Consider the following 17,475-nt stretch of genomic DNA (forward strand, 5'->3'; position numbering starts at 1 on the left):
TGTGGGCTGTGGAGTGACATGGTTCTATGGCAAGCCTTGGGAAATGGCGGTGGAACCACTTGAAGGCAGCTGTTTCAGGCTGCTTTGGGTTTCGCCAGTGTGGGCTGTGGAGTGACATGGTTCTAATCTATGGCAAGCCTTGGGAGATAGCAGTGGAATGGGTTTCTGGGTTACGGTAAGTTATGGAAAACCAGAACCACGAGGATTTTGATAAAGTCAAAAGAAGCTCACAATCCCCCGTACTGGAAAACCTTTATCCGGTGTACAGTTCTGTCTTCCTCAACAAGAAGTTTAGCCGCATGTCCTTTATTGATCCCTTTTACAACCTGTCCTTTTTGAAGCTTTTGAAACTGGGGGGCGGCCATTGTCTCTAGAGGTTTATTGTCCATCTGCCTTTTCCTACAGGAAGGATTCCTCCAGCATTGTCCCGGGAGGACGTGTCGGGTCAGAGTAACTCTCATCATGGCTGCCAAAGCACAAATAGGAGGGGTGGATCTGACAGTTTTGTTACGGTTTATATAAAGATTGGGGGGTCCAGGATGGAGTTGTTCAGCCTCACCTTCCCGATCTCCGCACTCTGCGGCCGGCTGGACCTCACTATCGCCACAGCCGCGTCTTTTCTTCTCTATTACTTGATATATTTTTTTTCCCCCGTTGTTTGAAAGGATTAGTGGGTTTGCTTTTTCACAAAATCGTGAAGCCTGATCGATAAGTATCACCACTGTGCTGGTCAATTTGTACTCTATTATTGGTCGCCTCTGTTTGAGTCAATGCTTCTATTTGAATCTGACATCTGAACAATGCTGTAATGTTGAAAGCTGATCTAGCAGTGTTTACAGAGCTTACACTCTCTCTCTCTCTACAGAGATTAGCCGCATACCTGCAAACACAGGTTACAGTCCATAAATCTACCAATGTGGCAGCCAACTGACCATCCCATTCAATAATTATTATTGAGTGAAAATCTGTGCTGCCAATAGCATGCCCAATTGACGATTTGACCAATCCTGGCTCGAAATCAGTCGAATGTATATCGATCGGACATGCTTTAGGATGTCAGGCTGACATGCTCGATCAGGTGCACAGTATAGGTTTACTAAGGGGGGGCAGTGGCGGTGAGGCGATGTCACAAGGCCGATTGCTGAAAGATTTTGTGGTGAAATCGGACGGAAATCAGCCTGCGTTTTATGATGGATAACAGTTCTCTCTTTGATCAGATTCAGTCAGAGAGAGATCTGTTTATCTATTGGTCGATAGCCTCTAAAATCACTAGGTGTATGTCCACCTTAAAGTGTTCCAGAGCTCCTGTAAACTTAAATGTTTTATACGTACCTGGGGCTTCCTCCAGCCTCATCCGCACGAATCGCCCCCACGCCGCCATCCTCCGCTGCCCGCCACTTTGGTATCAGAGCCCCAAACTTCTGTCATTCGTGGGCAGTCTGATGTAAGAGAAGTGCACTCTTTGCGTATCTCTCCTGCGGCCGTCAGAGATGCTACGTAGAGGATACACTTCTCCTGCTTAGACTGGCCCCGACTGACAGACGTTTGGGGATCTGATACCAAAGCTGCAGACAGCAGAGGGCGGCGGCGTGGGAGCGATCCGAGCGGATGAGGCTGGAGGAAGCCCCAGGTATGTATAAAACGTTTAAGTTTACAGGAGCTCTGGTACACTTTAAGGTTATAGAAGTCATTTACCACATGCTGTAGTTATTTTACTACATTACAATCTCATTATAGTAAACTGATATAGCAACCTCTGGCTGTAGTAGTAATCTCCGTCCCTGGGTCCCAACCATGCATCTGTATGAATATACAATGCATGATGAACCCTGATCTAGTAATATACTTGGCCAGGTCCCTTGGAATATATATATATATATATATATATATATATATATATATATATATATATATATATATATATATATATATTATACATATATAATCAGGTGTGTGTGTGTGTGTGTGTGTGTGTGTGTGTGTGTGTGTGTGTGTGTGTGTGTGTGTGTGTGTGTGTGTGTGTGCGCGCGCGCCGTGATCACGCAAAAACAGCTTGACCGATTTGAACGACACTTGGTACACAGATCCCTCAGGGCTCTTTCACACTAGAGGCTGCGGTAGAAAAGGCTGAAAGTCAGCCTTTTGCTTAACGCCAATACATAGCGTTTTCAAAGCGTTTTCAAAGCCTTTTGAAAGAGTTTTACAGCCCATATGAAAACGTCCTTTTTTTCTTCTTCTATAAAAATAAGTGAACAAGATAGCTGTAAAACGCTTTGAAAAGGCTTTGAAAACGCTGAAGTTGGCGTTTTCCATTGACTATCATTGAAACGCCAACAGCCAACTTCGGCTGTTAACAGCCCTGAAAAAGCTCCTGGGAGCGTTGAAACGCAACGCTCCAAAACGCAGAGTTAGATGTGAAAGGTAAAATGAAAGTCTATGGACTTTCTTTTACCTAGCAAAACGCCAACTTCGGCCGTGGCGTTAAAACGCCGAAAAATCCCTCTGGTGTGAAAGGGCCCTTACTACCTGGGATGATATGTTCTGGGGGTCTCGCGGCCCCCCTGCACACCTGGGCGGAGCTACAAACAGCAAATCAGATTCCTCCCATTCATGTCAATGGAAAAAATGTAAAAGGCTGCCATTCTCACAGTAATCAAGCCAGAGTTCCCACACATGGCACAGTTGGTCACTTGGTGCCTGGGATTATTATTCAGAAATGTGGGTGGAGCCTACAACAGCCAATCAAAATTCACCTATTGATTTTCATGGGGAATATTTACATTGCTACCATTCTTACACTGTTAATGGCAGAGGCCTCGAACCTGCTACAGTCAGTCACTGGGTGACTGGGGACCAAATTCACTAAAGGGGGTGGAGCCACAAACAGCCTATCATATTTGTTAGATTGATTTCAGCCATTCTGTTATTGGCAGGGTTCTCAAACTTGACACAGTTGGCCACTGGGTGACTAGGATTAATATTCAGGAAAGTGGGTGGAGCATACAGCAGCCAATCAAAATTCATCTTTTGAATTTCAAGGGGAATATTAAAACTGCTGCCATTCTTGCACTGTTAATGGCACAAGCCTCAAACCTGATACAGTTGGTCATTGGGTCACTGGGGTTCAAATTCTGAAAAGGGGATAGAGCGGGCATGGGCAAACGTGGCCCTCCAGCTGTTGAGGAACTACAAGTCCCACAATGCATTGCAGGAGTCTGACAGCCACAGTCATGACTCATAAAGGCAAATGCATTGTGGGATTTGTAGTTCCTTAACAGCTGGAGGGCCAAGTTTGCCCATGCCTGGAATAGAGCCACAAACAGCCAATCAGATGTGTTTCATTTTACTGGGAAAATACAAATTATTGATGCCAAGGACCCAAAGCTCACAAACTTGGTCATTGAGTGACTGTGTGTCAAGGTTACAAATAGTGGGTCGGAGCCAAAGCCAAATTTCACTGGGAAATATAAACTGCAGCCCTTCTTCACTGTTAATGGCAGGGTTCCCAAACTTTGCCAAGATGGTCACTGGGTGACTGAGATTAATATTCAGGAAAGTGGGTGGAGCCTATCATAGCCAATCAAAATTCACCTGTTGATTTTCAAGGGGAATATTTAAACTTAACACTGTTAATGGCAGGGTTCTCAAACTTTGCACAGTTGGTCACTCAGTGAATGGGTTTAATATTCAGAAAAGTGGGTGAAGCCTACAAAAGTGAATCAAACTTCACCTATTGCTTCTCAAGGGGAATATTTAATTGCTACCATTCTTGAACTGTTAATGGCACAAGCCTCAAACCTGCTACAGTTGGTCATTGGGTAACTGGGGTTCAAATTCAGAAAAGGGGGTGGAGCCACAAACAGCCAATCAGATTTTTTTTTTTTTTCCATTTCAATGCAAATTATTGATTCCAAAGACGTCAAAGCTCACAAACTTCGTCATTGAGTAATTGTGTGTTAGGGTTAGAAAAAGTGGGCAGAGCCAACACTAGCCAAATACATACCCAGGCAATGCCGGGCAATCAGCTAGTTTACTATAAATGGATTCTTCTGTATCATTGTAGATCATACATGTCAAACTCTGGCCCTCAGATCCATTAAATTTGGCCCCCAAGGGGTTTCCCCACTTTGCATTATGTTTGGCACACTCTAGACTACCAGGAAAGCTATATTGGAGGTGAAGCCCTAGATCACCAGGAAAGCCATATGGGGGAGGATGGGGGAAAACACTAAACACCAGAGAACTGTATAGGGGAGGGTAGGTCCTCTCTGGAAACCAGGGAACTGTATAAGGGAGGGAGGACCACTAGACACCAGGGAACTGTATAGGGGAGGGAAGGGGCCTCCAGACATCAGAGAACTCTATAGGGGAGGGAGGACAACTAGACACCAGGGAACTGTATAGGGGTTGTAGGGGGGGCATTAGACCCCTGGGAACTTTATAAGGGTGGAAAATGCCAAGTAGACATTGTGGTTGGCCCGCAAATAGGTCACAGTGTACAATTTCGGCCCACTTTGTATCGCTTTAAAAATAACTAACCAAATCGCTCAGCGCTCTTGCTATAGCGCAGGCAATTTGTAATGTGAACAAGTCCTAAATGTATTTTTGTGTGCAGAAAATGTAAGTGATGTTTGTAACGTAAGTAGGGGACTACCTGTATTGAACTTTCTGGAGATGGCATGCCATGGTTCTAAAACCGGTCCAAAATCCAGCATTGTAAGCCAAATGCATTACTGATTAGTTACCAATTTTTAAGATATTTTAAATGCACTTAAATACTGCACATCAACACTTGAATGTCTGTTTGGAGCAGGGCTGTGGAGTCGGAGTCATTTTGGGTACTCGGAGTCGGTGGTTTCATAAACTGAGGTGTCGGATGATTTTTTTTGGAGTGAGATTTAGAACCCCTCTTTGGTAGTTTTGCTGCCTCATTCCTCCCCCCACTTGTGTACTAAGAGAACAATGAAGGTTTACAAATAGCATTAAATACTCTAATTTTAGGATTAGCATGGTGGTCATGTGACCCGGCTGCACATGGCCGTCCCCTCTCCTCCGATAAGTCTGCTAACACTCTAAGCCTATTGTGTAAGGCTTACCGACCGGGCTACGTGATTTCTGGAGAACCTCCGTAACTTTTCAGCACCTGTACAGAGTACTCAGCTCTGCAGTGTAGAACCTTCTACAGCAAAGTACCACACTGTCTCTTTATAACCAGATCGCGGGACTTGTAGGGAGGAAGAATCCCAGAGGTACCGGAAGTCCAGTCTGGTGTATATGAGACAAGTGAGGAAAGGATGAGAAGTGTATACTCACCAGGCTGGCCTGCTATGCCAAGCAACCACTGAAATGCGTATGAGAGGTCAAACTGAGAACTCTGCGTTTTGTGGCTCTAGACCACTTCATCAGGTCAGTTAAGTGCTTCAGAAGAACTCCAGTGAAAAAAATGTAATAAAGTGCTTAATTCTTACAATAATTATGTATAAATGATTTAGTCAGTGTTTGCCTATTGTAAAATCTTTCCTCTCCCCGATTTACATTCTGACATTTATCACATGGTGACATTTTTACTGCTGGCAGGTGATGTAGCTGCTGCTTGCTTTTTTGGCAGTTGGAAACAGCTGTAAACAGCTATCTCCCACAATGCAACAAGGTTCACAGACAGGAAACTGCCAGGACCATGGTCATGACATTACACTGTGGGAGGAGTTTCACCACAATATCAGCCATACAGCGCCCCCTGATGGTCTGTTTGTGAAAAGGAATAGATTTCTCATGGGAAAGGGGGTATCAGCTACTGATTGGGATGAAGTTCAATTCTTGGTCACGGTTTCTCTTTAAAAAAAACAAAACAAAAGGCAATGTTCAAGGCTCATCGGCCCGTCTCCAGCGCACTGTTACAATGCCACAGTCAGAGGATCCCCCCAATACTGGGTAGCAAGATCCTGTAAGTTACCATTCCCTACATGTGCCGGTGCTCCCCCCACTGCTACGCCCTTGGCACCCACCCGCCCCTAAAAACAGGGCTGTCTACATGTAAATATTGTACTAGAGCCTTAAAGGGATACTGTAGGGGATCAGGGAAAAATGAGTTGAACTTACCTGGGGCTTCTAATGGTCCTCCGCAGACATCCTGTGCCCGCGCAGCCACTCACCGATGCTCCAGCCCCTCGCAGTCATCCTGTGTCCGTGCAGCCACTCCCCGATGCACCGCCCCCCACAGACATCCTGTGCCCGCGCAGCCACTCACTGATGCTCCGCCCCCCGCAGACATCCTGTGCCCGCACAGCCACTCACTGATGCTCCGCCCCATGCAGACATTCTGTGTCCGTGCAGCCACTCACTGATGCTCCGCCCCCCGCAGACATCCTGTGTCAGTGCAGCCACTCACTGATGCTCCGCCCCCCGCAGACATCCTGTACCCGCGCAGCCACTCACTGATGCTCCGGCCCCTCGCAGACATCCTGTGCCCGCGCAGCCACTCACTGATGCTCCGCCCCCCGCAGACATCCTGTACCCGCGCAGCCACTCACTGATGCTCCGGCCCCGCCTCCAATTCACTTCTGGAATTTCAGACTTTAAAGTCTGAAAACCACTGCGCCTGCACGGCTGTGTCCTCGCTCCCGCTGATGTCACCAGGAGTGTACTGCGCAGGCCCTGTATGGTCTGTGCCTGCGCCGTGCGCTCCTGGTGACATCAGCGGGAGCGAGGACACGGCAACACAGGCGCAGTGGTTTTCAGACTTTAAAGTCTGATATTCCACAAGTGAACTGGAGGCGGGGCCGGTACATCGGTGACTGGCTGCGCGGGCACAGGATGTCTGTGGGGGGCCATTAGAAGCCCCGGGTAAGTTCAACTCATTTTCCCCCGTCCCCCCTACAGTATCCCTTTAAATAGAAACTGTAACCAAGAATTGAACTTCATCCCACTGTGGGAACCTTGTTGCCTTGTGGGAAATAACAGCTATTTACAGCGGTTTCTAACTGCCAAAAAAGAAAGCAACTTCTCCTTTCACTGACATCACCTGCCAGCAGTAAAAATGTCACCATGTGATAAATGTCCGAATGTAAATCAGGGAGAGGAAAGATTTTACAGTGACTGAGCAAAAACTGACTTAATCATTTATACATAATTATTGGAAAAATTAAGCTCTTTTTTTTATTACATTTTATTTTCAATGGAGTTTCTCTGTAAGGATTGCCTTTTGCTACTTTTTAAGGCACTTTACTGGCCTGATGAAGCGTTCTTGAGCCACGAAACGCATAGACCTCGGTGCTGAATAAAGTTTCTTTTGCTCCATATATGTGAGGCAAGTTTCTGAAGGTAGGCCAACACTTACCTTCGGTATTAAATGTTTTTAGTTTTATGTTTTACATGGGCACATCTAGTGATCTGTTAATCAGTAATTGTAGATGCTGCCTTCTGACTTATGTACAGAACGTACGTGCAGAATCCCATCTGCCAGACTTATGGATGGGATTGCACCCATTCCAACAGATGTGAAATTCAGGCCTAGATGGGTCATAACCAGATTCCTCGAGAGATCTGTGAAACCATGATTAGAAGATGAATGTGTGAAGCCATGATTAGGTGATGAATCTGTCCCTACGTCCACAAGCCACTGACCTGTTAATGTCAGAGGAACGATCATCATATTTGTTGTGTTTTTACAGGGCGAGCACAAACCACAAGGTGAAGGAGACGGTGGCCTTGGAGCTCAGTTATGTCAACTCGAACTTACAGCTTCTGAAGGAAGAGCTGGAGGAGTTAAACAGCTCAGTGGACGTCTACCAGAATGAGAGGTAACATCAGCACAGGTCCTCTTAGATTGCTGTGTGTACAGGTCTCTCCAGGAATCTACACTGTTCTGTTTATTTCATTTTATTTTGCTGTAGCTATAATTCAATTTATTTGGGTACTTCATGTTATGTACCTGGCTGCCTGCCCCTGTGAACTTGCAGCATTTACCTCTTCTGACCACCAGGGGTCACTCTTCATAGATGGGAGGCTGGCTTTCTATCATACTGAATGCGCAGCCTGTCTCCGTCCGACTTGCACCTTAATTCATAAACTCCTCGGTTATTGCAGGCAAATCTTTTAAGATGAGTTTTCAAAGATCTGTATTTTCAGTCAGCTGATTGGATGATTGATTCTGTGATGTGGGTTTTTCCTTGCTGGGTTTCTCACCTCTGAATATCTTTATGGCAGGGGCGTAGCAATAGGGGTTGCAGAAGTTGTGGCCGCATCAGGGCCCTTGGGCCAGAGGGGGCCCATAAGATCCTCCTTCAACTGCAGTATTAGCTCTTTATTGGTCCTGTGCTGGGAATAAGCACTTCTATAGATACTTTGAATAGTAGTGATCATTAATACACTGTTCCCCATCCCCTTCCTGCTCCTCTGACACTGTGGTCGTCCTTGGCAGGTTTTAGTGGGTTGTAATAATTGTTATGTATAGAATGCTTGGGGGGGGCCCCATTGTAAAACTTGCACTAGGGCCCACAGCTCCTTAGCTACGCCACTACTTTATGGTTTTAGTGAAGGACTCGGTTTAGGTGGTGTGGTCTACAGCTTTGGCAGATCTCTATATACACCACATGACCAGATTTGGTCAGCTGATGGGATGATTCTGTGGTGTGGGTTTTGCTTGCTGAGTTTCTCACCTCTGTATATCTTTGCGGTTTCAGTGAAGTCATCAGCGTTCCCATGATTCCACTGGGCCTGAAAGAAACGAAAGATCTGGTCCTGACGGACCCGCTGAAGGTAAGTTCCGGCTACACGCGGCCCCCTATGACAGCATCCGGGACTGACTGGGTCAGGTTTATAGTAAACGGCACTTAATACTGGAAGGCACTGCACAAAGTTTGTAATTAACACAACATTTTTTTATTTTTAGGATTAGGCTAATTTCACACCAGGACGTTGCGTTAGAGGGGGCGTTAAGGTCGCATAACGTCCCCCTAACTCAACGCCTGGTGGTGCTGGATCTGGACGTCAGAGTGAGCCGCGTTGTGCAGCTCACTCTGGCGTCAGTTATGCCGTGATGCGCACTCTTGTGCGCATGCGGCATCACGTGGTCCCGCCGGCCAATCGCCGCACAGAGCGGCTGCTCCAGGAAGTAAACACTGCACGTCACAACGTGCAGTGCATATTAATTAGCCATGTGCCTGGCCGCTCTCCCCTCCTCCCCAACATTACTGAGCATGTGCAAACAGTCTAACGCGGCTCAGCCGCGTCCAAAGTACTGCATGCAGTACGTTGTCTTGTGACGCAGCGTTACAATGTAACGCAACGTCCGCACTGTGAACAGCCCATTGATTTTTCATTACTGTGCGGTGGGCTGCGTTACTGGCTGCTCTAACGTGCGCCTGTAACGTCCCACTGTGAAACCAGCCTTAAACATTTATTCTGGTGAAAATCTTGTGGGATTACTCGTGAATTTAATTTATGGTCTAAAGCATTAAACATAGTATAGAGTTAACAGCTGAAACTATATTGAGGGGTTTTCAAGGTCCTGGAAGGGGTATCATTCAAGCTTTTAGTGTCATTTGACTGCTGATTCATACATTTGCCATTGGCAGCATTATCAGATTGTGTTGGAAGAGTACTAAGCTGTGTTAACAAGGTAGGAAAGGATCTTTTGTATCCAGGGAGAAGCGGATAACTTTCTCTTCTTTATTTGCTCCCTAATAACTTAAAGGACCACTATCGCGAAAAATTGTAACGTTTAAAATATATGCAAACATATACAAATAAGAAGTACCGTATGTTTCTTCCAGATTAAAATGAGCCATACATTACTTTTCTCCCATCTTGCTGTCACTTACAGTAGTTATTAGAAATCTGACAGAACGGACAGGTTTTGGACTAGTCCATCTCTCCATAGGGGATTTTCAGCATGGCCTTTATTCTTTATAAAGACACTCCTTGAAAAGAATTTATAAAAAAGATGCTGACCAGCCTGCTTGCTCACCGTACACTTTTTTAGAAGCTGGATGGTGCAGCTGCCATTTACTTAGTGCTTTTAAAAAAATAAAGCAAACCCTGAGAATCCCCCATGAGGAGATGGGCTAGTCCAAAACCTGTCGGTAATGTCAGATTTCTACTTCCTGCTGTAAATGCCAGCAACATAGGAGAAAAGTAATTTATGGCTCATTTTAGTCTGGAAGAAATATACTTCCTATTTGTATATGTGATTTAAATATGACCATTTTCGTGATCGTGGTCTGATACTTTGTCCTGCAGCAATGATGCCAGTCAGCTTCAGTGAGGTGTAAATATGCATTCAAATGACATCAGCGCTGCGCTTTATAAATAATAATAATAATAATCAGACCAGTCTTATAGTGTTTCATATTCATTTTTTTACTATGTTTGTTTTAAAGCAAAAATGTAATTTTAAGCACCAACATCTTCCCAAACATGGGGTAGGTAATAATACAAACAAATGGAATGCACCACTATACAGTGGGATGCGAACGTTTGGGCAACCCTGTTAATCATCATGATTTTCCTGTATAAGTCGTTGGTTATTACGATAAAAAATGACAGTTAAATAAATCATGTAGGAGACACACACAGTGATATTTGAGAAGTGAAATGAAGTTTATTGGATTTACAGAAAGTGTGTAATAATTGTTTGAACAAAATTAGGCAGGTGCATAAATTTGAGCACCACAAAAAAGAAATGAAATCAATATTTAGCAGACCCTACTTTTGCAGAAATTACAGCCTCTAAACGCTTCCTGTAGGTTCCAATGAGAGTCTGGATTCTGGTTGAAGGTATTTTGGACCATTCCTCTTTACAAAACAGCTCTAGTTCATTCAGGTTTGATGGCTTCCGAGCATGGACAGCTCTGTTTAACTCACACCACAGATTTTCAATTATATTCAGGTCTGGGGACTGAGATGGCCATTCCAGAACGTTGTACTTGTTCCTCTGCATGAATGCTTTAGTGGATTTTGTGCAGTGTTTAGGGTCGTTGTCTTGTTGAAAGATCCAGCGCAGCTTCAGCTTTGTCACTGATGCCTGGACATTGGTCTCCAGAATCTGCTGATACTCAGTGGAATCCATGCATCCCTCAACTTGATAAAAGTAACATGATAAATAAAATGTATAATGAATTCCAAGACACAAAGGGTGAGAGAGCCCTGCCCTTGCCAGCTTACAATCTAAAGGAATGGGGGGAAACAAGAGGTGGGGTAGTATACAATCCTATACAATAATCCCTAACTGTCCCTGCGTCAGCCTCCTCCTGTCCCTGTGTCATCCTCCTCCTGGCTGTGTGTCCGTGGTTTTTGGCTACTGCGCATGTGTAGCCGACAGGAGGAGGGCGGGGACAGAGGGAGCGGGCGGCCATCGGGGAGTGTGGCACAGTGTATGGCTTATGAGGAAAGCCTAGTGCTGTTTTTAAACGGGCATTAGGCCTAGTAAGCAATAAAATAAGTATAACCCAGTTTGAACACCACAGCCCGGCTGATCAGTGTTTGGTGAACACGTGCTTTCTGTTATTGGCGGGGAGATTGAAATCATGTGTTTTACATCCCAAATTTCCATAGAAATCAGTGTCTGCATTACAGGTGATGTGATCGCTAGCCCCGGAGTGATCATGGGATTTATGTAGCACGGTACAGTTTGTGTCGCACATGCAAGGCTAATACAGGTAATAAGAAGGAATATACCACATATAGTAACAAGGACAGAGGTGTTTGACTATTTCTAAACCTTTTAACATTTTCTGTGTTTATGAAACCTGAAACCTCATCTAATTTTCATACAAGGTCCTCAAACTAGAAAACCCAGATGGACAAGAGAAAAAAGATTATATTTGGTAAAGTAATTTATTGAAAAGAAAAGATCCAATAGCACCCCTCTCTGCTCCCTCCTGTGCAGCACAGGAAGGTAGTGGGCGGGGTCAGCTCTGTGCTAACCGGAAAAGCACCCCCTCTCTCTGCTGCCTCCTGTGCAACACAGGGAGTCGGTGGGCGGGGTCCATCCAGTGCTTCAACAAAATCACCCGCTCTCTTTGCTCCCTCTTGTGCAGCACAGGGAGGTAATGGGCAGGGTCAGCTCTGTGCTTCATGGAAAGCCTCCCCTCTCTGCTCCCACCTGTGCAGCACAGGGAGGTAGTGGGCGGGGTCATCTCTGGGCTAACAGGAGAAGCATCCCCTCTCTCTGCTCCCTCCTGTGCAGCACAGGGAGGTAGTGGGTAGATTCGGCTCTGTGCTTCAGGAAAAGACTGGCTGGTGCCTCTACTTAGCTTCTCCCTGACTAGCTTTTGTGGGTGATGATGGGAAAGGAGGAGGAGTTCTTACACACTTTAGAACAGGAAGTAGTTTTTGTAGAACAGAAAAACCGTTTGTGTAATGCAGAACATGTGGGCACTGACAGTCTTGTGCAGTCTATATTGGAAGTTTATAATAAAAGTGGTGTTATGGTGATGGATTGATCTGTGAGGCTGCCATTGATGGACATGTGGTGGTTTCCTCTCTTCCAGGAGTTCATAGCTGAGCATTATGGGGAAGATGGAGAGCTGTATGTGAAGCAGATCAATGAGTTTATGGAGCTCAGACAGGTGAGTAACTCCTGCCTGGATACTGTACTAGGGATACTGTAGGGGGGTCGGGGGAAAATGAGTTGAAGTTACCCGGGGCTTCTAATGGTCCCCCGCAGACATCCTGTGCCTGCGCAGCCACTCACCGATGCTCCGGCCCCGCCTCCAGTTCACTTCTGGAATTTCTGACTTTAAAGTCAGAAAACCACTGCGCCTGCGTTGCCGTGTCCTCGCTCCCGCTGATGTCACCAGGAGTGTATTGCACAAGTCCAGTATGGTCTTTGGTCTGCGCAGTATGCTCCTGGTGCTATCAGCGGGAGCGAGGACACGGCAACGCAGGCGCAGTGGTTTTCTGACTTTAAAGTCTGAAATTCCAGAAGTGAACCGGAGGCGGGGCCGGAGCATCGGTGAGTGGCTGCGCAGGCACAGGATGTCTGCAGGGGGCCATTAGAAGCCCCGGGTAACTTCAACTCATTTTCCCCTGACCCCCCTACAGTATCCCTTTAATGCTGCCTAATACTGGGGGGCACCTCCGACTACAACATTTATCTGCCCAATTGATCATAAAAAACAGAAAGTTTCCATCAATAAGGGGTGGGGCAGGAGCTGTAGCAGATCGTTGGTCCATAGTGTTGTACTGCACCCAGTTTTTTTTCTATACATTTCCTTCCGGAATTCATTGAATATTAATGTTCTGTGTAGCAGAAGTAGCAATTCTTTTTATTGTGAATCCTCTTAACCTGCCAACTGATAAGTTGTCAATCAGAGGGCTAAGATCTGACCTGTTTTGTTAAAGTACTGTAACGAGAGGGTTCTGGAGGCTGACATATTTATTCCTTTTTAAACAACAGTTGCCTGGCCACCCTGCTGATCTATTTGGCTACAGTAGTGTCTGAATCACACCAGAAACAAGCATGCAGCTAATCTTTTCAGATCCAACAATAATGTCAGAAACGTCTGATCTGCTGCATGCTTGTTCAGGGTCTATGGCTAAAGTATTGTAAAGCAGAGGATCAGCAGGGCAGCCAGGAAACTGGTATTGTTTAAAAGCAAATAAATATGGCAGCCTCCATATCTCTCTCCCTTTTAAGTGGTGTGCCTTAAATGACTTTCTGCAGCTAAAACTTGTAAATATTTTGTCACATGATCAGGAGCAGCTCTGCTGAAAGATATAATAACTGGCAGAGTGGGAGGGGCTGTGTCCAGACATTACTGGTGGGACACAGACGTTTGTCGCATGATCTGGAGCAGCTCTGCTGAAGGATAAAATAACATGCAGTGTGGGAGGGGCTGTGTCCAGGCATTGTCCTGCTGCTCAGTCTGGGGGACGCAGACATTTGTCACATGATCTGGAGCAGCTCTGCTGAAGGATATAGTAACAGGCAGTGTGGGAGGGGCTGTGTCCAGGCATTGCCCTGCTGTTCAGTCTGGCGGGATGCAGACATTTGTCACATGATCTGGAGCAGCTCTGCTGAAGGATAAAATAACATGCAGTGTGGGAGGGGCTGTGTCCAGGCATTGTCCTGCTGTTCAGACTGGGGGACGCAGACATTTGTCACATGATCAGGAGCAGCTCTGCTGAAAAATATAATAACTGGCAGAGTGGGAGGGGCTGTGTCCAGACATTACTGGTGGGACACAGACGTTTGTCGCATGATCTGGAGCAGCTCTGCTGAAGGATAAAATAACATGCAGTGTGGGAGGGGCTGTGTCCAGGCATTGTCCTGCTGCTCAGTCTGTGGGACGCAGACATTTGTCACATGATCTGGAGCAGCTCTGCTGAAGGATATAGTAACAGGCAGTGTGGGAGGGGCTGTGTCCAGGCATTGCCCTGCTGTTCAGTCTGGCGGGATGCAGACATTTGTCACATGATCTGGAGCAGCTCTGCTGAAGGATATAGGAACAGGCAGTGTGGGAGGGGCTGTGTCCAGGCATTGCCCTGCTGTTCAGTCTGGGGGACACAGACATTTGTCACATGATCTGGAGCAGCTCTGCTGAAGGATATAATAGGCAGTGTGGGAGGGGCTGTGGCCTGGCATTGCCCTGCTGTTCAGTCTGGCGGGATGCAGACATTTGTCACATGATCTGGAGCAGCTCTGCTGAAGGATATAGTAACAGGCAGTGTGGGAGGGGCTGTGTTCAGGCATTGTCCTGCTGCTCAGTCTGGGGGACGCAGACATTTGTCACATGATCTGGAGCAGCTCTGCTGAAGGATATAGTAACATGCAGTGTGGGAGGGGCTGTGGCCTGGCATTGCCCTGCTGCTCAGTCTGGGGGACACAGACATTTGTCACATGATCTGGAGCAGCTCTGCTAAAGGATATAGTAACATGCAGTGTGGGAGGGGCTGTGTCCAGGCATTGTCCTGCTGTTCAGACTGGGGGACACAGACTGAGGCCTCTGAGATTAGCGGATGTAATAATAGCTTTGTTGTAATTTCCATCTTTGTTCAGCCTTTCTATAGATGAATCTCATGGACGTTCTCTCCTCTCTGCAGGCCATGAGGACCCCGAGCCGCAGTGAGGCCGGTATAGAGCTTCTGATGGAGTATTACAACCAGCTCTACTTCCTGGACAACCGCTTCTTCCCTCCTAGCAGGACGCTGGGGGTCTACTTCCACTGGTCAGTACGAGTTCAGCAGCACTGAATGTTACTGGAGATCTATTCATTCTGCACTCCTCTTACTCCTCCCATCCAGCATCTTGCCCAACCGTGGTCTCCACTGCTACAGGAGCCTTAAAGGATACCTGAGCCAAGGCAAAGCTACCTTAGTGAGCACAGAGATATATTCATGCTGGATCCACATACCTCCGTGCATTGACCGTTCTTTTCCTCGTCCCTCCTAGTTCCCGTAATTACTCATTGAAAAATTTAGAAGAGGTGGGCTTTCTGCGATGTTACCTCCCACCCCCTCCTCTTAAAGGGGAGCTGTCAGCCATACTATCTCAGAAAACCTTCCCCACGTTTATAAGTAGATAAATACTTGCTCTACTTACGTAACACATGTATTCTACTGTCCACGTTTTGTTTTAGTGATTTTTCTACAGTAAAAAAAGAGAAAATGCTTCTTTCCCGTTTTAACTGTCGCTATTTTGAAGCCTCCATATTCTTCTCCCTTCAGTCGTCCTTTAAGTATTTAGAGTGGTTGAAAATGAGGCCCCTACAAATAATGTGATTTATTTGCATAACTTATTTTAGCTCTGTTTTAAAATACTGACATTGGACACACACTGGATTAGGAGATGACATTACAAGAAGTGGGTGAGACAAGTGTCTAACATTATTCAAGCACAGATCGGGTCACACGGCAGCCACTTTACAATAAGCCCAAAGTCTCACCTTATACTATACGCACTAGGGATGGCATGCCAGTGATATAAAATGTTCAGATCTGATCAGTGCATGGTGGAGAATGTTCAGCCTTGGATACAGTGGCTTGCAAAAGTATTCGGCCCCCTTGTGGTTTTCCACATTTTGTCACATTACTGCCACAAACATGCATCAATTTTATTGGAATTCCCCCTGAAAGACCAATACAAAGTGGTGTACATGTGAGAAGTGGAACGAAAATCATACATGATTCCAAAAATGTTTTACAAATAAATAACTGCAAAGTGGGGTGTGCATAATTATTCGACCCCCTTTGGTCTGAGTGCAGTCAGTTGCCCATAGACATTGCCTGATAAGTGCTAATGACTAAATAGAGTGCACCTGTGTGTAATCTAATGTCAGTACAAATACTGCTGCTCTGTGAGGGCCTCGGAGGTTGTCTAAGAGAATATTGGGAGCAACAACACCATGAAGTCCAAAGAACACACCAGACAGGTCAGGGATAAAGTTATTGAGAAATTTAAAGCAGGTTTAAGCTACAAAAAGATTTCAAAAGCCTTGAACATCCCACGGAGCACTGTTGAAGTGATCATTCAGAAATGGAAGGAGTATGGCACAACTGTACACCTACCAAGACAAGGCCGTCCACCTAAACTCACAGGCCGAACAAGGAGAGCGCTGATCAGAAATGCAGTCAAGAGGCCCATGGTGACTCTGGACGAGCTGCAGAAATCTACAGCTCAGGTGGGGGAATCTGTCCATAGGACAACTATTAGTCATGCACTGCACAAAGTTTACCTTTAAGGAAGAGTGGCAAGAAGAAAGCCATTGTTAACAGAAAGCATAAGAAGTCCCGTTTGCAGTTTGCCACAAGCCATGTGGGGGACACAGCAAACATGTTGAAGAAGGTGCTCCGGTCAGATGAGACCAAAATGGAACTTTTTGGCCAAAATGCAAAACGCTATGTGTGGCAGAAAACTAACACTGCACATCACTCTGAACACACCATCCCCACTGTCAAATATGGTGGTGGCAGCATCATGCTCTGGGGGTGCTTCTCTTCAGCAGGGACAGGGAAGCTGGTCAAAGTTGATGGGAAGATGGATGGAGCCAAATACAGGGCAATCTTGGAAGAAAACATCTTAGAGTCTGCAAAAGACTTGAGACTGGGGCGGAGGTTCACCTTCCAGCAGGACAACAACCCTAAACATAAAGGCAGGGCAACAATGGAATGGTTTAAAACAAAACATATCTATGTGTTAGAATGGCCCAGTCAAAGTCCAGATCTAAATCCAATCGAGAATCTGTGTCAAGATCTGAAAACTGCTGTTCACAAACGCTGTCCATCTAATCTGACTGAGCTGGAGCTGTTTTGCAAAGAAGAATGGGCAAGGATTTCAGTCTCTAGATGTGCAAAGCTGGTAGAGACATACCCTAAAAGACTGGCAGCTGTAATTGCAGCAAAAGGTGGTTCTACAAAGTATTGACTCAGGGGGCTGAATAATTACGCACACCCCACTTTGCAGTTATTTATTTGTAAAAAATGTTTGGAAACATGTATGATTTTTCATTCCACTTCTCACATGTACACCACATT

At 45.9% G+C, this 17,475-nt stretch overlaps 1 protein-coding gene across 2 annotated transcripts in view; it reads left to right on the forward strand.

Annotated features, from left to right (window-relative positions):
- RHPN1 (rhophilin Rho GTPase binding protein 1) overlaps positions 1-17,475 on the forward strand; it is a 91,580-nt gene that overhangs the window by 45,660 nt on the left and 28,445 nt on the right. For both annotated transcript variants that reach the window (XM_068238119.1, XM_068238120.1), the window contains exons 4-7: positions 7,671-7,799; positions 8,682-8,757; positions 12,492-12,569; positions 15,046-15,170. In XM_068238119.1, coding sequence (XP_068094220.1) covers positions 7,671-7,799; positions 8,682-8,757; positions 12,492-12,569; positions 15,046-15,170 — 408 coding nt within the window. The remainder of the gene's footprint in view (positions 1-7,670; positions 7,800-8,681; positions 8,758-12,491; positions 12,570-15,045; positions 15,171-17,475) is intronic.

The sequence above is a fragment of the Hyperolius riggenbachi genome, chromosome 5, assembly GCF_040937935.1.
Source record: "Hyperolius riggenbachi isolate aHypRig1 chromosome 5, aHypRig1.pri, whole genome shotgun sequence".
In the NCBI taxonomy this organism is placed as follows: Eukaryota; Metazoa; Chordata; class Amphibia; order Anura; family Hyperoliidae; genus Hyperolius; species Hyperolius riggenbachi.